Here is a 21,978-nt window from a genome sequence, read left to right as displayed (position 1 = left end):
TTGTTTTTCTGCACCGAAAGTAGTTATTACGATCTGGCAACCCTGAACGCAATGAGCGTGGAGTGACCCGGATGTAAAGGCTTCCGGAGCAGGAATGAACGGTCCATCTGAGAATAAAAACATGTGGAAAGGGGAATGGATCCTTCACGCTGCTGAGTTAACACTTACAGCGCCGAATGAATGCCTACACTCTTTATAACACAGTGTGTGTGCATAATGGAATGATATCCATCCACTCATAAATAAGTTCTTTCCCCAGTGATGTCATTAATGATGTATAGAGTAATACCTGACAGTAAAACCAGTGATCAATGTTTAATTATATACCTTAAATTAAAGATGTATCAACGATAGTACCACCCCAGTAAAATAAAAAAGTACAGTTTGGTCCCTGAGCATACAATAACGCTCTTGTGATCTTCAAGGATATTTAATGATCCATTTCCTGAGGCTCTTGAAAAAAGGAATGGCTGAATAGTAAGATGCCATCTATGACTTTCTGTCTTGACATAAATCTGGCTTGAAAAACTAAGTGATGTTTTAATTGTTGTCATTACTTTTTAATATGAGTTCAGGGAGGACAAGAGAGGCCCGATGTTTCATTTAGTCTGAAGTAGGCTGTCAAGCTGCTGGCAAACATTAGCTGTGAATGAGAAAGCACGCTGAGGCAAGCAAGCGCTTTAGCCTAATGAAACCCTAAAATGTTTACAGTGCAGCAGGGTTTCTGTAAAAGATTTAGTTTTTGCGTTCACTCACAGCCGTAGGGAAGAAGTGAGGTTTGTCTTCAGTTGTCTTTTTACTTGCAGTGATTGAAATTGTTCAAATGTTTAAAGTACATTTGGAGCATCATGACTGCAAGCTTGGGTTCTATTATTCTCATGCACAATGTACCACACTGTCTACTGTACACATTTCTCTTCCTGTTCACATTGCATATTTAGACTACAATTAGAATCCCTTTTCCTGACACCAAAATGCCTGGCAAGAACCTGGTTTGCTTGGTGGTAGACAACTCACTAGTTGTTAGAACAATTTCCTCCCAAAGTTGGCAACTTCATCCAAGATACCTGTGCCTATGGGTTTGGCCCCTTGGAACAAAGAGCAGGTTGACAAGTGCAACTTAGTTGAGACTGGAAAATACTTAATAGCCCCCATTCATGGTTTACACCCCATCATTTGGATCTGGTGTCTTTTCGGGTTCCTAGAGTATTAGCTATTGCGCGGGGACGTTGGAAAGTCTCAGCTACACTAAAGGTGTTGTGACAGGTTATTGTATGGCCCCTACCATGGCATACCATTCCATGAGGATCATCTTCTCCTTATTGCCTTATTTAAAGGCATGCTGCTCCATAAAGTCTGGTCCAATGCTACCTCTGGATCACCGTACACCTTCTTCTGGTTGTGCCTGGTAACCATTGCCCCTCTCAGCAGTGTGTATGATAGAAGAGCCATAATTGAACACCTCTACATTTAGATGGGTTGGTTTCTATTAGCACTGATGCCTTATCCAGGTGATACTCAAAGCCCCCTGTGTTCTAATCACTTATGTAACCGTGGTCCTACAAGCAACTGATAACAGTTCATGGTCCCTTGGTCCTCAGAACCAGATTCAGGATTAAAAATGAAAAGGGAAGAATAAAGGGAGCAATGACTATATAACAACAGTGTTTGTTCCAAATACCATGTTACTGGGTCACTAGGTGATTTTGTTGAGATGTCTCAGCATAAGTGTGCATGCATATTGGAAGGTATCTAGAAAATTTTGTATGTGACTAGCATCTTCTTTACTACAGTTATAGATTCATACTGCTCTAGAGTTTCATGCTTTCCTCACTCTCACTATACTTATTTTGACCGATTATCTAATTATCAGCCTGTATTAATTGAATCAGGGGTGTCTGGCTTGCAGACAACCTAAAGTTGAGCACATGTGAGACTGTGAGTCACTAGGACCCCCTTGTATAAATGTTTTCTTATGGTATTAGATTGTTGGCAAATAGAACATGATCCAGGCCTAATGGGAATCATAATTAGGTTAGATTTTTGGATTTTTGTGAATTAGGATTATTCAAATAGTTGATGTATCCATAAAACACTGATTAAAACTTGCAAATGAACAATGTCAGCTAATGTTAGCTGCTGTTTTGTAGCTAGGCTCATGTGATCATCTCACTAGGCTCATGTGATCACCTAGGCAAAAAATAAAAAAGAAACATTACCATTATCATGTCAACAGGGTTGTATTTTAGAATGTTGTCCATAGAACATGCTTCAAACATTGTTCAGGTTGCATATTGTCATTATATAATTACACAGTTGTTAGGAAACCTTGTGCTGATACAGCAACTAGACCTTTCCTGAGATCATCTACTTTCATCTACTTAGGGCCACTTTGTTTATATAAATACCACAAAGAATACAAGCGCCAGCCCACCCAAAATGCATTAACACAAGCAGCTGCATTACGAATGGTACAGCTAAGAAAGCATCATCAGTCAAACGACTGATCAGACAGTTGGGAGCTGCAGGAAGGTTGTGTTTAATGCAGTTTACCTGGGATCTGAGCCATATGGTACAGGACACAAGTGGGCTTTTGATCAAAGACTTCATTTTCTTCCTGCTACCTTCTCCTTTAGCACAGGCTCCATTAGGCATCTGTTTTAGCTCCTTCAAGATCTGGTAGATTAGACTGATCACTCGAGAGTAAAACTCAATCCGTCTGCAATATTGCGTCCAAGTATGAATTGTCGGAGTGAACGAGTGTGTGGAAGCGCATATTACAGAGAGGCATTTCCTTTTTCAAAGCCATCATATATGTTATAAAATGTGTTGAAAATCTTTTCAGGAGAAAAATCATTGTAAGGTGCCACTGTGGACTAAATTATCACTGTCACATTTCTTAACCTTTTTTAAAGGTTTTGTACATGCAAGTGTTACTCTCTTATGAAAACGATATGAGGCAATCATACTTAAATATGCAACTTCAATTCTGAAAAATGTAAACAATGTGGTCAAAAGTTTGTGGACGCCTGACCATGACACCTATACGTGTTTTTTTAACACCCCAATACAGATTTAGTCTACCTTTCTGCTAGATTTTGGATAACACGCTTACTAAAGATGAATAAATGATTAATGAATGTTTTTTGGTATGAGGCTGCATTTAGGTGTTTCAACTGAACACCACTTAAATAAGTGACAACATCGTCTGGTGTCCGCATCAATGCCTGAAGCTGCAAACGTCATAAAACGTGATTGTCACCACCAGGGGGCAGCATGCTGTAACACTTTAACCAGCTGTGTAGTGAATACCTCTGGGTCTGCACCTCAATAAGAAGCCAGTTTTAAATAAGCCATTTTGATGTAGATTCCTATTTTATTAACTTGGCTAATAAGAATAACCAATGTCCATTGAACTATATATGATTTATTTTCCTCATAAATAGATTATAGTTACACATAAACCTCTAAACATTATGAGTCACTATGGCTGCTGTTTGAGTGGTTATAGGTGTGTTTATACAGTGTATACGTGGGACACAGTATCAAAAGATAAAGCTGCTTAAAAAAGGACAGAAACAAAAAATCTATTTTAAAATGCCATGAGTTTATCACAGCATATTTTATTAGCAAAATAGTGGATATTGTTCAGCTATTCCCCACCAATAGAAGACAGTGGGGGGCATAAACTGAGATGCATAAAACTAATAAAATTCGTCATAAATAGCTAAAAAATTAAATAAGAAAATGTCTACTATATCACTAGATTTACTATATCACATTCTTCACTCAAAATGTCTAGCAAATATAACAGGCAGTTAGTTGAATAGTGTAAAACACACTTAGATAGGATGAAGTGTCTGGGGTATTTATTTGCTACAGAAATTCTTAACCAATGTCAAAATGCTTTGGTCCCTTTAAAGAAAGGCTCCCTGTGAGCCAAATCTTCATGTTTTCATCTTCACAATGCTGTTATGCTTTCAAAGTAATCACAGTTCATCATGGAACCATTCCTCGTTTTCTTATGGTCTCTTCAGTTCCTCTGTAACTTGCCGCGTCAGCGTAATCAAACTACAGAATAATCAGACACGATGGGTGCAAATTCCTGTTTGGTCACATGTGTTTTGGGAAATCCCATTCATCTAGTATTTTTTGCACACAGAAGAATTTCTCTATACTAATCTTATTCCTCAGGTGAGTTTTACATGTTCACCAGTTTCGTAATGTAACAAGATTAGATGTGCTTACATTTATGTGTGCAGCCTATATGATGAAATGAAGAGAATAAAAGACGTTCCCAAAAACCATCGGTGTGAAAAAACTTCAGAAAGCGAACATAAATTTTACGTTTTTTTTTTTTTAACCAGTTCCTTCGACAATTACAGTTGTACAAATAATTTACATAAAGATTTTTTTCTTCTGAAACAATAAAAATGTTTAGAGAAGATAAATAAAATGTTTACATAACGGATGTTCAGGGTTGGCCTCTCTGCAGCTGTGCTTCTCCCAGTGTCTTTCCATTTGCGTCGCCTGTAATCAAGTGAACAGGGAATGCAACAGACAGAAAGGTTCACTTACTGAACATTTTCACAGACTTACAGTATAACCATCAGATAAATAGTTAGAATAAAACAGAGTCTGCAATAGGAAACACTTTTTAATGTTATTTGTGTGCTGCATATTTCTCACTACAGTAGTGACCTACACTGCAGTACAGTATCATGTGCAGTAACCCAATGCTTTTACAGTAATGGATAACATACAGCGTTGCTAAAAGGTTCAGAAGTACACCTATAATGCGCACCTATATTGTAGGTAAATGTTATAAAATGGTCAGTGAGCATGTACAAGATACCTAATAAACTTAACACTAGTGTAGTTGTACTTATAATAGGGTCTATGAAGCAGAGCCAGCAGGTACATCATTTGTTTTTTTATTCTGTCACCCTTAATTATGTTCATTATTACAATCAGTTATTATAATAAATCTTACATTAGTATTCTATTCAAACACTTGAAATATAGATGGATTTAATCCAAACAATAATAACTAAAAAAAAAAACCTCAAACAATTGATGGCTTATTTATTTATTTTTTAAAATATTTTTTTTGCTTATTTATTTATATGCTTGCTTGTTTACTTGTTTATATATTTGTTTGTTTGTTTATTAGAAATGTATAACATTTATGGTACATTGTGCTTGGAGATTCAGTGACAGTGGCAAATGCAGGTTTGAACCCAAGAGCATATTTTCTGTTCTCCAGATGTTTTTGGTTCAATTTTATTTAACAGCAAGTCACTAATGTTAGACTCAACTTAATGCAAGTAAATGTGTAGTATGAATTATTCTATGATAGACATTTATTAATTTTGATGCATATTTTTCCATATTATTGGACATATTATTTTTATACCGGGTTTTTTTCTGTATTATACTTTATTATATGTTTTATATTCAACTACATTATTTTCTATATTAGACTTTCAATAATATTGCATTTTTCTACATTAATGAAAATATTATATTTAATATATGATTTTTTTTATTGGATTTTGGAGCAAAAAGGACCAACAAGATAAATAACAAAATAAGACTGAAGCTGCTATTTATAGATTTATCCAAGATAATTAATTAATCATACATTTTTACTCACTGATGTAAAAGCTGTATCTAGAAAAGCCCACAGTCCTTCAGGTTGTTCTTGATGATGACATCAGTGACGGCATCAAAGACAAACTGCACGTTCTTAGTATCGGTCGCACAAGTGAAGTGGGTATAGATTTCCTTCGTTTCCTTCTTCAGGTTCAGGTCCTCGAACTGACTCTGGATATAGGCGGCCGCTTCATCGTATGTGTTCGCGCCTGAGCACAAGAACAAAAGTATAGAAGTGAGATCACCAGACACAATACTATAGGCACCTGCTGTGATGTGGCTGCGTATCTGATGTAAAGCACAGTTAAGACATGAAGAAAGCTTGTGCTTACCAGAGTAGCCTGGAAAGCAGATGGTCAAAGGGCTTTTTTTGATTTTCTCCTCAAACAGATCTTTCTTATTGAGGAAGAGAATAATGGATGTCTCCTCGAACCACTTATTGTTGCAGATGCTGTCAAACAGCTTCATGCTCTCGTGCATGCGGTTCTGCAAAAGGTGGGATACAGGAAACATTTTACTCTATCACAAGATGAAAACAACTCTAATAAATAATTTAGGCCAGATTTTTTTAAACATACAGCTCATGTTTTAATCCAGCCATTGTTTACATTTAAATGAAGGTAAGTGAATTAAAAAATCATTAAAAATACTATTCTCTGTTATTCCACTAGGGAGCAACATAGAGCAATAAAACCAGGGCCATAAACTAATGTGTACAAAATGTTCTAACAATGAAATTGTGAATGAATGCTGAATTCTTCAGCAAGTTAAAAATGTGACACTATAATGTTTCCTTCCATAATAAATCATTTAGGATTTCACCGCAATGGTTGTGAATACTAATGCAGCCACTTTTGCAGCCAACTATATTGATTTTCCAATGCAATTATTACAGGCCGACTCCAGATTGGACTTGGTGTTATTGCACAGTGAATGCACAAAACTTTAGGTTATTGTTATTGCACAGTTAAAAACACAATAACAGTGTGTATTATGGTGACTGGCTCACTGGGAGCAGCTCTGATTCTACAGTCAAATAGCAGCAGTGGGAAATCACCTTCTGTATCACTCCTTCAGACATGTATGTAACAGTCTGTCAATAAAGGAGCTGCTCATATATGATACCATTCATACAGGGGATTATAGCACTTAAGTCACTGTAAATATATTGTAATGCCTCATCTCTTTTGCAGGTGTTATATCTTTTTGTGCATCTTTTTAAAAGAATAGCTTTTCAATAATGGCTGATAAACGAACATACATTTAGGTGATACTATTTATGTGCATTCACTTGTAAGTTCCTGCATAATTAGAATGTGGCTCATTACCTAAAATTAATGTCGCACTGCTAATCTAAATCCCGTGTTACCGTAAAGACAGGAATTATAGTAGAGCGAGAGTGATGTTGAGGACTGAAACGTACCATTTCCTCATCCTCAGCCAGAACCAGGTCATAGTCGCTCATAGATGCGCAGAAAATGATGGCGGTTACCCCTTCAAAGCAGTGAATCCACTTCTTTCTCTCAGATCTCTGGCCACCCACATCAAACATCCTGCAAGGACAAACTTAACGTCATTTTAAAACGAAGTGCTCGAAGATTACAGCAGTATAATAACGACGTTACTATAATTGCATTAATGAATTTCCAAGAAAGAGCACTGGTCTCTTAGAAATGCCACGATGCGGAGTGCGCAGTGTTTTGCATGCGGAATTAAATAAACATGTTAGACACCCACGTAGGCTGTCTGATTTATTTTCCCAATGGTGATGAATATTACAGTATCGCAGCAGTATCCAAACAATAAGCATTTTAAGCGTAAATGGGGACAAAAAACCCTGAGTTGTTCTGCACATACATACATACATACGTACAATGTGTGATTATATATGTGTGATTGTTTATATTTGATAAATATTCTTGCAATCAGAGAGACCAAAATTCCAGCTGACCAAGGTTCCCATTTTTCTCTATGTTACCATAAAAATAAAGCAGGTGCTTCCACAAACCTGAATCCGTCCACATAGAACAGTTTATTCAGACTTCCATAATATTTATAGTTCTAACATTATTTTACTTTATGTTGTTATAGATATTAATGTTTAAAGTCTTTAAAACCATGTTGGTCATTAACTAGTACATGAAGACAACAAAACAATGTCATGAAAAAAGGCTTTACAGTGTGAAGATTAAATCTCAAACCTTCATATTCCTAAGATTTACCATCAGTCTCAAATATTCTAATTCTTGACATAATACTGCCGTATTTATTTGTACATTCCATTGGGAGTCAATGCTACTTGTCCTGGTATACATTCATTTACCATTTTTATTAGGCATGTCTGAATTTACAACCATAAATAGCACTGTTTTGAAATGCAGACATCAACATAAGGGAAGTTAAAACATAACACAATGACACTTCCTGAATTCAACACACCCACCTTCCAAAATAAATTGCCTAGTATATACTGACAACATATTCTGTTTGATCAGAAAATACACAAAACAGCAGAGACACACTCAGAAAACCTGAAATTCAAGCATGCAAACGATATTCTCCACCACAGAATTTCAATATTTGGCCTGATTTATGTGCTATGGATGGCTGACAGAGATTCCCTTGTGTGATACGGGCTCAATGTTTTGATTAAAGTCTCATGCTCACTTGAAGTGAAGATCCTTAAAGGTGAAGTGGGTCTCAACAATACCAGTGGTCTTCACTCGGGTCCTGAGGACATCCTGTTGAGTGGGGACGTAACTAGGGACTGATATTCTGTCAAGATCATTCAGGTAGCTAGAAAACGAAAAAATGAGGAGATGAAGAAATAATATGTCAATTGTTATACAAAACTGTTGAATGCCAATATATATTTTAGGACATGACCTGAAATATAGCCCTGTCATTTTTGGCACTGGATGTGCTTTGGAAAAAATGCCTTGTGTGTCTACACACTGCATGCAAAAGGTGGGGTTTTTCATCCATCATAACTTCTCAGCACACATCCATGTTATTTGCATTTTTGTCCATTTGAATAAACTATATTTGAATCTCTATGGAGATGTTTGAACACACAGAAGGGAATAAAACTATATAATGCAATTATACACAACTCTATTAAGAAGAGAGAACTAAGTAGAAAGGCATGAAGGTTTTGCTGAGGTTAACTGAAACAGAATGACAAGAAATGCACCAGAGGACAATGAGAACAGTGTTAAATCATTTATTAGTACAATCAAGAGTTCAAGAGTTGCATAATCCTCTTACGACTTTTGAAATATTTGGAGGCAGTCTCGTATTGCACAAGCGGCAAGAATTACGATTTAAGAACTAAGAGCTGCCTCAAAGCAATTGCAACAGTTTAAGCCAGATATACAGTATGTAGGAAAAAAAAACAAAAGGGAGTTGCTGATTATTTCCTCTTGCTTAATTCATACTGGTCATGCCTCATGACGTTCTCTGCAGTCAAAAAGTGCCCGGTCTCTGCAGTCGGTAATCTGTTTCAGGGTGTGGTGTTAAAAAGGAAATATGACCATTACACACTCACACCGACAGATTTGCAGTCAGTGCTCTGTGGAGATGCAGAAACCCTCCGCTTAAATATAATTACAAGATACTATATAATATAAGACTGAATTTTCAGTGAAAGTTCCAGTTTCCCAGAAAGCATAGTATCTTTAAGATCATCTAATCTGATAAAGATGATGTGCTGCAATGTAAATAGTAACACGGAAATCTACGCATTTATTTCTTCTTAAAGTAAATACACTGAATTGGTCTTCACTGGTGTTTCGGTGTGCGTTTCAATTAAAAAGTTATAGCCACGGTTACGATACTGTACAACGTGACAAAAAGCATTATTGCTCCTTTCTGGCACGTGTGGATGATTTGGCATAATAAGGAAACACCTTCACAGAAACCTTCATTACATGATTCAGTGATGCATGTATACTTTATGTCTAAAAGGCACTGAACCATGAAATACCCTTTTCTTGTAAAGGGGGGGAGCAAGTAAATTCTAAAGACTCACTATGAGGCAGAATCATTGAGGTGGTACTCCCTAGAGCGACCGAAGCATACTTGTACACCTCCATCTGCCCACAGGCGCTTGAGGATGCCAGCAAGTTCTGCGCTCATGTCGCCCTCATCAGCTGTGCTTGCCAGTGCAAACAGCTGCCTTGCATCGTCCTGTATTTTACACACACACACACACACACACACACACACACACACACACACATATATATATATATATATATATATATATATATATATATATATATATATATATATATAAATACGTATTACAATTAAGTCACACCAAGGATATTTGTACTAAGATGAATCCTGCTTTCTCAAAGTGCTTTTAATGCTACAGGTATTCTAGCTCATTGTAGTTGATTAGGCCAAACTGGAGAGAGGCACTTCCTGACTGGGGAGCATCCTCTCCCTCTGTTAAGACTTACAGCACGAGCTGCATCAGCAAAGTCGATATCCAGCCGCTCCATCGCCCTAATGATGATCATCAATGACTGAGTAGTGTTGCTGTACACCACAGCCCTCAACTGATGGCACTCCTCTTCTGAGTAACCAGACTGGTGGATGATTCTAATGGAAAAACACAATATCAAGTGGCATCAAAGAATTTTCATGGAATTATGGAAGCAATAAAAGTCAGTTTCCTCGTGTGCTATTATAAAACAGACACGCTTTACAAAGGGGCATGACTTACTTCATTTGTTTGACAATTGTACTCTTCCCGGACTCACCGGCACCTGAGAAACAAATACAGAAAGAAAGAGCTTTTCTTTAGTTTCAGCAAAAAATGAGGAAGTCTTTAATCAGAAGAATATCCTAACAATTTTTTTTTTTAAATATAAAACTAATGATACAAATACAAGACTAATTGTTTGGGTGCGTGCTGGGGGGTATACTAGCCAATATTCTGTAATAAATAAATAAATAAATAAATATAATTATTAGAATAGAAATGCAATCATTAATAATACAACAGGATTGTATAAATAATGTGCTAATGGAAGTAAGGGGAAAATAATTGTTAGTTAACTCATTTTTTTGATTTTACAATGGTCTACGTACAGCTTCTAAATCCACATGCTAAAACTTGTCCATCTCGAAGTAGAGCAAAACTGGTCATAGAACCTCACCTAAAGGTTTTTTATTATTAAAATTTCATATACTGTAGATTAGTAAAGCATGCAATCCTGGTTATCATAACCTCAAAAAGGATTTAGGACAAGTCAACAAATTCTAACAGATAAGTAAAGCTAAATCTTACAGCCCAAATGCAAGCCATGCATGAAATTCCAAGGAGGAAGCTGAGAAGCAAGGAAAGAGATAAATTAAAGGAAGTAGAAATCTGATATCATATGCATTTAAAGCAACTAGGAAATTCCCAATGGCATTTGAGCTCTGCATACTGAAGTCACCATATCTAAAAAATGACATAATTTATGAACAATTTGGAGCAGTAGACTGTGTAAGTAACTGCTTACAATGCAACTGATCTCCCAACTCAAGGGAAAAGCTGAGTAGGCGTTAGCGTGAGGAGGTTAATTCATTTGCAAATTGGCTACAATAGAATTTAAGAGAAATCTCACTAAAAGGATTATAGCTGCTTTGAATTTACACCCTGCAATAGATATGTATTGTGCTCAGATTTGTGGGTGCAGTATGTTTTATGCATTTCCTGTCGAAATCTTGATTTTTGAACACAGTTTCCTGAGTGTTTTAGTGCTTATCTCTCCAGAAACCAATCCCAGTATCCCAGGCATTTACAGTTTGAGTCTTCCAGCTCTCACCTCAAAAAGCATTCAATTAAGGTTTCGATTCCTTGTTTTGATAGAAGTTGAGATAGGGGAAAGATGTATAAGAAAATCGATCATGTTATCTTACTGCTCTAAGCTCATAAAGGCATCTCTACTGAGGCTATACTAAAAGAATGATAATCTGGAAGTTGGAATCTTGCCTGACAAAAATAAAGAACCAAATGTCTTTCACCTTTTCACTTCCAGCAGATTTGAGAGCCACCTGACGCTGATGTATACTAGGCTTGTTTCAATTAGTCACTGCTCCACCCCAAGTGGCGTTCTGGGGATGACCTGAGGGGGCTGAATTATCTCTTTGGGTCCCAAAGCACAAACAGCAATTAGGCAAAGTCAGCACATTACACACATGGCTCAAATCACATCAGCTCAGAACTCTAGGGCTTAGAGGCACAGGTATAGCCACATAAGTACAGCTCAATGTTGAGGAAACAACAGGCTTTTATCAGTGGACTTAGCAGGAAAATAATACTAAAACCTATAAAACTGAATGTGACAAATTATGTCGGAATATGCAAATGTGGCTTACAAAAGGATCATTTACCTTAAAAAAAGAATATAAAGATTTTGGTTGAAGGTCACACAACGGCTGTGTGAACAAGTGGTAGCACTCATCATTGCATTATTCAGTTTTAGACAAAGCTCATGCTTTCCAGAATAAATAAAAAAAAACAGCTCATTCATTTCCTTCATTCCCTCATTCACTTTCATGTACTGCAGGTACATACATACATACATACATACATACATACATACATACATACATACATACATCCCCAATACAAATGGTGAGAAAGAAAAACCAACAGCAATGTCATTTGTAGTTGTAAGGCAATACAAAGTAAGGAAAATATTTTTAAGATATGTTCATATCCTTTACTACCCTGATGGGCGTGGTCTCTTCCAGAATAACCCTGCCCCCATCTACAGGCTACAGGGGCTTAGTAAATGTTGTTGTTGTTGTTATGATAATAATGTAAAATATATGATATAATAATATAGCAGAGGATTTTTTCTTAACTGTGTTCATCACTACAGTACACACAGGTCAATGACATAGTGGAGTTAAGTTCATGGGAGAACTAAACCATGTTAGAGCACTATATGGTGTTTATTTCTTAAATTTGTTTCAAGTATTTATATTGCATTTAATCATTTTTGCAATATTTGGCTTGCAATAATGATTGAGCAGAAGCTTGGAATATGCAAGTTTTGTGTTGGCCGAATAATTGATAAAATATAATAACCAGCTAGATTTGTTGCTAATGTCTGTTGTAATGCAAGCAGAAAGCTTGAGCTCTAAGAGCATTTTGAGATTTTCATCATTAAAGACAATCACTCAGTGGCATTTGTCCCTGATGCCGGATTTGTGGGAGGAAAAAAAAAACAGAAACACGAAATGCTGAAGCTTCTCACACCGCCAGATTGTGATCAGCATAACGCCCATATACGCAATCTGGTGCTCTTCTACCCAATGTAGCTGTTCACAAGGACAAACCGTTTAATATGTACTACATCTTTAAAAGTACAAGCAGTAGTCAACTGTAGAGAACCGAGTCTCTGTGCAAACGTGTGTCCTGACACAATAGTTTCACCTTTTGTTTAGTCTGCTCCACCTGCCACTTTTACGCTTTGGTAATTCAAGCTGGCTGTGTGGTTACTAGGCAACAGCCCGATGTCTAAGAGAAACACAAGGGCATCCTAAGGGTAAAAGGGATGAACAGATTGACAGCCGCCAGCACGCAACTCCTCACCAAAAGGTTTCACACGTCTTGCCTTAAGTAAGTTTGTTGTGCTTCTACAAAAAAACAGCAGGTGTTCAAACATCTTTTAAAGTTGGTCCTTTCTTCTGTAAGGGCCAAAGAAATGCACAGTTTTGAATTTTTCTATTGCTTTGATGAACAAAATTCCACTTCAGCCAAACCCTAAACTATACTATTACCTTTCTGACACCATTACGATGAGCCTCCTGATACCTTCAGAGCATGACTGTGCTACGGTACAGCAAACCTGTCTGCCACAGCATTCCCAACCTCCTTTCACACTCGCAAATGCAGAAACAAATGGATGTGTTGACAGACATATGACTCTACAACAAACAACCATTAAATTACAAAGCAGCCTATCTCATTAGCGTCTCTGCCAAATGAATTCCCAAAAGATCGACAAACATGCTTCCAGCTGTTTAAAAATCAAAGACAACCTCAAACATACAAAACACTGTAGGTGAAGATTTCCAGCTCAGTACAACAATCTGCAAAAATGATTTAGCCCTAAGTAGCTCAACATGTGACCAGTATAATGCACACCACATAATGCAGCATAGTTATTATTAACAACACATTCATTCAATCAGTTGCTACAATTGCGTCTAAATAAAAAAATTACACTACCCCACAAAAAGAGTACTAAACTGTAACTTTTGTCAGTTTGTCAGCTCAAATTTAATGCTTGTAATATGCATTTTTCACTTATAAATGTGAATATAGTTTACCTTCAACAAACTTTTATTGTACATAATTAGACGGCAATGATCGTTTAATTGTAAGGATTTAAAAGTTCACTATATGCACCTTTCCAGGTAAAAGATACCTACAGAAAGTTTCAATTGTGTACATGGAGAGTTATCATAAGCAACATTATACAATATTATAACAGTACAGCAATACTGCTTCATAGACAGCATTCATTAAATCATTGCAACAGCTTAGACAAATCTTTCAAAGGATAGATTTAAATCTAAGGATTGAAGTGAACATAAATGCTAATTAAATGCATGTGCATATGTAAACACATTCAGGTGCACATGTCATCTTGACCATACATTGTGTGGAAATCTTTCTTCTCGTTAATTTGAATATGGTTTTACCTAGACACATCTAAAAAAACAAATCCTTGTGCAAACACACATAGCAATAAATAAACAATGAAACAAAAAAATCCTTTATAATCCTGATACCACCGGTGTTGGTGGATACTGAATGTTAAGATGCTTTATTTCCTTGACATATTTTTAGGTGCTTGATACTGCTGATATATTTTTGTTAAATCACTGATTCACATAAAAAAAACCTGATGCTGTGTGAATATTAAAGCATTGAAATGAAATGAAAATGAAATCGCTGATTATCTGCAAACTAAAAAGGTATCACTTACAAAATACATAGAAATTCATGCGATCCACACCACACTTCCTAACACACATAGAGATAAAGCAAAAGATTTTGTTAATTGTTGGTAAACTAAAACATCATTAAGGTGTATTTCTTCGAGGGACTTGTTGCAATAATTATCTATAACTGCGATGAAATGACTATATTTTCTTTTGGGATTTCCAGGTACTTATTTACTCATTCCAGTGTAGAATGCATAAAAACGTAGACAGATGTAAAAGTTAGATAAAAAGTTGTTCGAAAAGAAGAAAAACTTCTGTGAAGTAAGGAAATTTTAAGCGATTAAACAAACTGTATCTGTCAAATGCAGCATTATGTATATTTTTCAGAAGTGTAAATTTGTTTATAATGTAAATTTGAATAATGGTTGGGTATAGATTAAGTTATTTGAATAGAAAGAAAGAAAGAAAGAAAGAAAGAAAGAAAGAAAGAAAGAAAGAAAGAAAGAAAGAAAGATTGTTATTTTTTTCCTTTCAAAGTTACATGCAAAGGCAGATCACAGGATGCTATGCAGATAATGATGTTGCTCTGGCTGAAGCCCAAATTGCCCCATCCTCCCTACACAAGTACACTACATGGAGTAAGAAGTAATGGCAGTATGTAGTGCTCTACATCTCCAGTTTCTTCTAGAATTTTACCACTGACCCATAGTTGGACTTGTTGATTCGTATTCATGAATGATCCTAATGGAGCTGATCATGTGTGGAAACTCACCGAGAAGAAGCAGCTTGACTTCTCGTGCAGCTTTCTCTCCTTCGTCCCGTAAGTTCTTGTCGATCATCCTACTTCTGTCATGAGCCGCTTTATCACCAGTGCTCGCTGTGCACCCCATCTTTCCGCCGTGTGTCTTTTCTATTTATAAACAATAATTCAGAATAAAAATAATAAAAAGCGTTGGTTTTAAAGTAAAAATGAAGATAAAGCATGCAGAGAGTTGGTGATCGGTGGAACAGCGGACTCCCGAAAGCAGAGTCACAGAAACCCTGCTGAGTGACTGGAAGCGGAGGAGTGAACAGTTACAGCCGCTCACTTTAATACAGTTTCTTCATGATCAGTTAAAAATGGCCGGAGACAGAGGAAGATCAGCGGAACGTCTCTTTCTCTCTCTCTCTCTCTCTCTCTCTCTCACTCACATTCAGAGTATGATGAATGAATCAAGCAAAGCTTCCTGCTCTTTTCATAAACGTGTCCGCCCTGCAACATCCCCCTCCCTCTCTCTCTCTCTCTCTCTCTCTCTCTCTCTCTCGCTCTCTCTCTCTCTCTCCCTCTTTCACTGTCTATCTCTCTCTACATCCTTCTCTCTCTGTGTGTGTCTGTCTGACTCTGTCAATCTGTCTCTCTTTCTCTCTCTCTCTCTCTCTCTCTCTCTCTCTCTCTCTCGCTCTCTCGCTCTTTCTCTCCCTCTCTCTCTCTCTGTCTCTCTGTATATCTCTGTCTATTTCTCTGTCCCAATGTGTGTGTCTCTCTTTCGCTCTCTCTGTCTATGTCTGTCTTATATATAATGGCCCACATTTTGCATGCTAAAAAATGTTTATATACAAGTTTGTTTTTACAGAACCTGATTTGTTTTTTTGGTCCAAAATTTGGGCCCATTATATAAGCTGCCTCATCACATGTATGATATATGATGATGTGTCTATTGTGTCTTTTAGAAATGATATAAGTGATGGTGGCATTCTTCAAATTGCCAGCAAGTATTGTAAAAAGTATTTTTATTTTGTTAAAAGTATTTGATGAACCATAATAACAGCCAGTAACAAAGATGGAAAAAAAATAATAATGTGCTTATGGAAAGCAATGCTGACGCTCTGTCTGAACATGGTGGTCAAGTTTCACCACGAATTCAAATGCATGCAGATTCAAAATAGTCTGACTGATGCCATTTAAACCATAAACCCAATCAGAAATGCTCTCATCTAGTGACTGTGGAAATATTCTCATCATCATTACTTTGCATAATATTTACATTTTAAAAGGGGTAAAGCATGCAAACCAGGAAGTAAAGTTTTCCGATATGGCCAACGCCAGATCTATTTTACTACCGAACCACAATAGAGCTTACCATGTCCCCTTTGCTGGACTCTGATAGATTTCACTCTGCAGCATTTGTACAATGACACTTGCACCCAACATGATATACAAACCGCTGTCAATATAACGTATGTTTAAGACCTATGAGTGTAAGCTACACTTTAATTATTTATGATTTATACTTAAAAATTTCATGAGATTTGAGTAGCAAAACATCTGCACATTTAATCATCTAGTCAGCCAATCATGAGCAGTTCAATGCATAAAATCATGCTGATAGAGGCCAACAGCATCAGGTAAGGTTCATATCAATCATCAGAATGGGTAAAACAAAACATTTTGATGCCTTGTTGTTGAATGAGGTCAGAGATCACTGGCTATAAGGGGTTTAAACTAACAGAAAGGCTGTAATCATTGAAATAACCACTTTTTACAACTGTGGTGAGCAGAAAAGCATCTCAGAAGTCACATCATATTGGATCTTGAGGAGGATGGGCTACAAAAGAAGTAGACCACATCGGGTTCCTCTCCTGTCAACTATGAACAATAATATGAGGTTATGTTATAGTAGCTATATCCCTTATATCAAGTCTTTAATTATTCAAGGTCATTCTGAAGGATTGAATGAGCAGATATTCCTAATAAATGTACATACCTTGTGATAGATGATGTGTATACTGCTGTATTTTTAGACACATATTATTTATCTTTATTGTTTACTAAATACATTCTGATAAAGGACAATAGTGGAAATATTTTGAATGTATTTTTGAATAAGAATGAGTTTCCTGTTAAAACAAGTGGGTTTTATTTCAAATTCATTTGCTCCCACCAAGAAAGTTATTTCCAATTTTGATAAATGATCAATATAGATGTTCAGTGGAGCTGGGATTTTTCTCAAACATTTCAGTTAAACAATCAATCTGGTTTAGAAAAATATCAAATATCATGCAGTCTTAAATCATCTTGAATATGTAATCTCCTTCTTGTGCAACAGAATGTAATTAATGCTATAGCTATTACTGTGTGCTTTTAAGCTGAGGAATGAGCATTCTGGACCCTTTTACAGAAAAAAATAGCAATACTGTATCCTGGAATAAAAACAAAAAATTCAGTGTTTTATTTTTTTTCTGCTCTGGAACTCATGAACACCATCTAGTTTGGAAAATCATGTTGTAGTAGGTGTTGGTAATTTTCTTATATTAAATGGCTATTTTTATATATTTAGGTTTGCCTGTTTTTGTTGCCAATGACAGATTAGACTAGCGTCAATTCGAGTGCCTTATATTACTGTCTAGGCAGCAAGTCAGACTGTAGCTAATAGTAATTATTTCAAAATTGCAGGGACTGAATGTTGTTTTCAGGCAAGATTTAAAACAACAAAAAAAATATCTTCACATGGTTTTTGATACAGACTTTTGTGCTATGTAGTGCTAGTGACAACAACTTTAATTCAAATGAATGTAATTAATTAAAAACATTTACCTTTAACATTTTAATACTCATAATCATACTTTTATATATTTTTACAATTACCCAAATATATTTATCAATATTCTGTCACTTAAGACAAATTTCTCGGGACTCAGTCCACTGATGTTAGTGTTCCAAGTAAATTAGGTCAACATTACAACAGGAGCTGAATCAGGATGAAGTGCCTACATAAAATGTGCAAAGCTGATCAAACCAGTTTAGTAAATTACACAGCATCAGCATATGAATGAAGCACTATTGTTACATCCAGTGACGTGGGTACTTCAGTCTGTGTGTGCATTTTTGCCATGGTTTGTTTTTCTCTTTATGAGGGTGTTCTTATTGACTAACAGCTCACATGACCCTCATTAATGTTGTAAAAAGTGTACAGCCGTTTACTATTGTATGGACTTTTCTTTTACAATACAAAAAGACAATACTGGTCTTTACAATAATAGCATAAAAATATTCAACATAGAGCATGAAGACAATATTCTTGTAAATGTTTTAAAGTAATGATAGTGTTTTAAACACTAATCATTAGACTAAGACAGTTTTAGTTGGCAGTTGTGTGCACCATGGAAAATTTTGGTGCTTGATTTGAGACTTGGCGGAATTGAATTTAAGTTTTGTTGTTTTTATTGTGGTTTGTATCTGAGTATAGAAAGGATGTGGTGAATAAATGTGTGTTGCACTAAAGGTTTTTATTTCACCTCTTTTATATTTATTTATATTTTTTATTAAAAGCTTGTTTGACAGAAATACTTTGTACCGATTGGCCAGGCAGAGGGACCCAGCTGGGAAGGATGTGCTGCAAGTTGGAGCAATAAAGGATGGAGAGGGAAATGTGTTGACTAGTGAGGAGAGTGTGTTGAGAAAAATGGAGGGAGTATTTTGAGCAGCTGATGAATAAGGAAAATGAAAGAGAGAGAGAAGGTTGTATGGTGTGGAGATGGTGAAGCAGGAAGTGGATAGGATTAGTAAGGAGGAAGTGAGAGCAGCGATTAAGAGGATGAAGTGTGAAAAGTCCGTTGGACCAGATGACATACCTGTAGAAGCATTGAGATGTTTAGGAGAGATGGCAGTGGAGTTTTTAACCAGATTGTTTAACAAGATGTTGGAAGGTGGGAGGATGCCTGAGGAATTGTTGGTAGTGTGAATAGAATAAGAGAGATGTGCAGACCTGCAGTAACTACAGGGGAATAAAGTTGATCAGTCACACCATTGAGTTATGTGAGCATCTGTGAGCAGCAGTATGGTTTCATGCCGAGGAAGAGCACCATAGACGCATTATTTTCTTTGAGAATGTTGATGGAGAAGTATAGAGAAGGTCAGAAGGAGTTGCATTGTGTGTTTGTGGATTTAGAGAAGGCGTACGACAGGGTGCCAAGAGAGGAATTGTGGTATTGTATTAAGGAAGTCAGGTGTTGTGAAGAAGTATGTGAGGGTGGTGCAGGACATGTATGAGGACAGTGTGACAGCAGTGAAGTGAGCAGTACGACAGACTGGTTCAAGGTGGAGGTTGAACTGCATTAAGGATCGGCTCTAAGCCCTTTCCTGTTTGCAGTGGTGATGGACAGGTTGACGGACGAGATCAGACAGGAGTCTCTGTGGACTATGATGTTTGCAGATACTATTGTTATTTGTAGTGAGTGCAGGGAGCAGGTTGAGAAGAACCTGGATGGGTGGAGGTAAGCACTGGAGAGAAGAAGAATGAAAGTCAGTATGAGTAAGACAGAGTACATGTGTGTAAATGAGAGGAAGGGCATTGGAGTGGGGCGGTTGCAGGGAGAAGAGGTGGAGAAGGTGGAGGAGTTCAGGTACCTGGGGTCAACAGTGCAAAGTAATGGAGAGTGTGTTAGAGAAGTGAAGAAAAGAGTGCAGGCAGGGTGGAGTGGGTGGAGAAGAGTGGCAGGAGTGATTTGTGATGGAAGAGTATCTGCGAGAGTGAAAGGGAAAGTTTATAGGACTGTGGTGAGACCTGCGTTGTTGTATGGTTTAGAGACAGTGGGAGTGAGTAAAAGACAGGAGGTGGAGCTGGAGGTAGCAGAGCTGAAGATGCTGAGATTTTCATTAGGAGTGATGACGATGGACAGGATTTGACATGAGTTTTTTAGAGGGACAGCTCATATAGGATGTTTGGGGATGAAGTGAAAGAAGCCTGATGGTTTGGAAATGTGCAGAGGCGGGACATGGGGTACATCGGGAGGAGAATGCTGAGAATGGAGCCACCAGGAAGGGGGAAAAGAGGAAGACCAAGAAGGAGGTGTATGAATATGGTGAGGGAAGACATGCAGTTAGTTGGTTTGAAAGAGGCAGATGTAGAACACAGAGTAGTATGAAGACAGATGATCCGCTAATGGGAGCCGCTGATAGAAGAAGAGATTTGGATATACTTATTTTATATACCTATAGCTACAAGTGAATGTAAGGTACCTTAGAAATGTGTGTATATATATATATATATATATATATATATATATATATATATATATATATATATATATATATATACAAAAAATAGTAGAAATGTAACATTGTGGCTAAATAGTTCACTGTAGCATATTATGTATAATTAAGTGCTAATGTGACTAGTGGTGATGTAATTATTGTTCAGGAAGGTATCATGCACACACATACACCTAGGGGCAATTTAGTGTAGTCCGTTTGTCTACATCCATTGCTTATATAGTGGAAATAAATAAATATATATAAATAAAAAACACTCTGGCTTCTGAATTCCCCAAAAGCAAAAATAAATACTCACTGACTGCAAAATGCCCTCAAACCCATAAATACAAATAAATAGCTGCTCACTGCCAAATGTCCCATTCCTAAATTTCCCCAAACTAAAAACAAGGTCCAAAAGTGGACCAAAGCAACACCTGATAACACATAAAAAAAACATTAGCATACACCTGAACCATAATATCCAATGGCAACACCAACAATACAAATCTTGTCCAACATCTTATCCATCTGTAACTCCACAGAAACTACCTAGTAATATTCCATTAAGTACAGTCCCATTAAGTCCCCAGAAATCAGCTGGAATCCCAAAGCAACAGCCTGGCAATGCACTTGCGATCTCAAATTCTTACAACTCTTTGCAAGCGTTGTGTATTTCCATTAGTTAAGTTCCATCAGCTCCACAGTTTCAAAAGCTTTACAAATAGTAAACACTTTATTGCACCTCATTATTATTTTTTTATTTCTGATGTTTCAGATGTCATATAAAAATGTAAATCTTATTCGTACAATCTGACATTTAAAATTTATGGGTATATATATTTCCCATGTTAAAATTTAGAGAGAATGTGGGTTTCTTCTGCTCTGCAGTTATTTAACTTTTGTTGTTAGATGTGCAGATTAGGGATTTAAAATTCATACAACAGCACCACACAGTGGAAATATAAGGAACTTCACCTTGAAGTCAGATTACGATTATACGAACGCTACCACGAGGGTGGAGTCCACATTCATCTATAATAATGAATTGAGTTTTATTGTTTCTGTAAACTGGGCTTTGAACACTTTAATCAGAACGAATCATTTTGGTTTGCTCAATACTTTACAGTCACTGTATAATTTCCCCAAAGTTCCCTGCATTGTATTATTTGATTATTTGTTAAAAATGAGTCTGTGGCCTTTTTCAGGTCTACTCAGTTTCCAATTGTTGTGAAACTCAGTGTTTTTGCTGTTTTTTTGTTTTGTTTTGTTTTACAATCTATTTGCTGTACTATTTAGTACGTCTCATTTGTAAATTAAATGCTATGATAAACATTTCAACAATTTTCGTA

General features: G+C 36.6%; 1 protein-coding gene across 4 annotated transcripts; it reads right to left on the bottom strand.

Moving 5' to 3' along the window:
* Positions 1-3,588: 3,588 nt before the first annotated feature.
* Positions 3,589-15,848, bottom strand: gnaia (guanine nucleotide binding protein (G protein), alpha inhibiting activity polypeptide a). Of its 4 annotated transcripts, none has more exons than XM_046850296.1 (10): positions 15,808-15,848; positions 15,389-15,526; positions 10,388-10,430; positions 10,122-10,263; positions 9,686-9,843; positions 8,323-8,451; positions 7,079-7,208; positions 5,988-6,141; positions 5,657-5,864; positions 3,589-4,530 (listed from the first exon to the last, which is right to left on the bottom strand). In XM_046850296.1, exons 2-9 carry the CDS (start codon positions 15,504-15,506, stop codon positions 5,674-5,676), a joined length of 1,065 nt encoding a protein of 354 aa, XP_046706252.1. In that variant the 5' UTR covers positions 15,507-15,526; positions 15,808-15,848; the 3' UTR covers positions 3,589-4,530; positions 5,657-5,673. The 4 variants fall into 4 exon arrangements, with proteins under 4 accessions (XP_046706252.1, XP_046706251.1, XP_046706253.1 ...); XM_046850295.1 differs by lacking the exon at positions 15,808-15,848 and adding an exon at positions 15,705-15,801; XM_046850297.1 differs by lacking the exon at positions 15,808-15,848 and having other exon boundaries at positions 5,645-5,864; positions 15,389-15,801.
* Between the last annotated feature and the right edge of the window lie 6,130 nt (positions 15,849-21,978).

This window comes from Silurus meridionalis, chromosome 5 (genome assembly GCF_014805685.1).
Source record: "Silurus meridionalis isolate SWU-2019-XX chromosome 5, ASM1480568v1, whole genome shotgun sequence".
Classification (NCBI taxonomy): domain Eukaryota; kingdom Metazoa; phylum Chordata; class Actinopteri; order Siluriformes; family Siluridae; genus Silurus; species Silurus meridionalis.
Note: the sequence above shows the minus strand (reverse complement) of the source record. Positions and strands in the feature narration are given on the sequence as shown.

Coding starts and splice junctions, on each gene's coding strand:
- gnaia (XM_046850296.1), bottom strand. CDS start 15,506: ATGGGGTGCACAGCGAGCACTGGTGATAAAGCGGCTCATGACAGAAGT. Junction 8,452..9,685: donor CTCAATGATTCTGCCTCATA/GTGAGTCTTTAG, acceptor TTCGTTTTCTAG/CTACCTGAATGATCTTGACA. Junction 7,209..8,322: donor TTTAAGGATCTTCACTTCAA/GTGAGCATGAGA, acceptor TTGTCCTTGCAG/GATGTTTGATGTGGGTGGCC.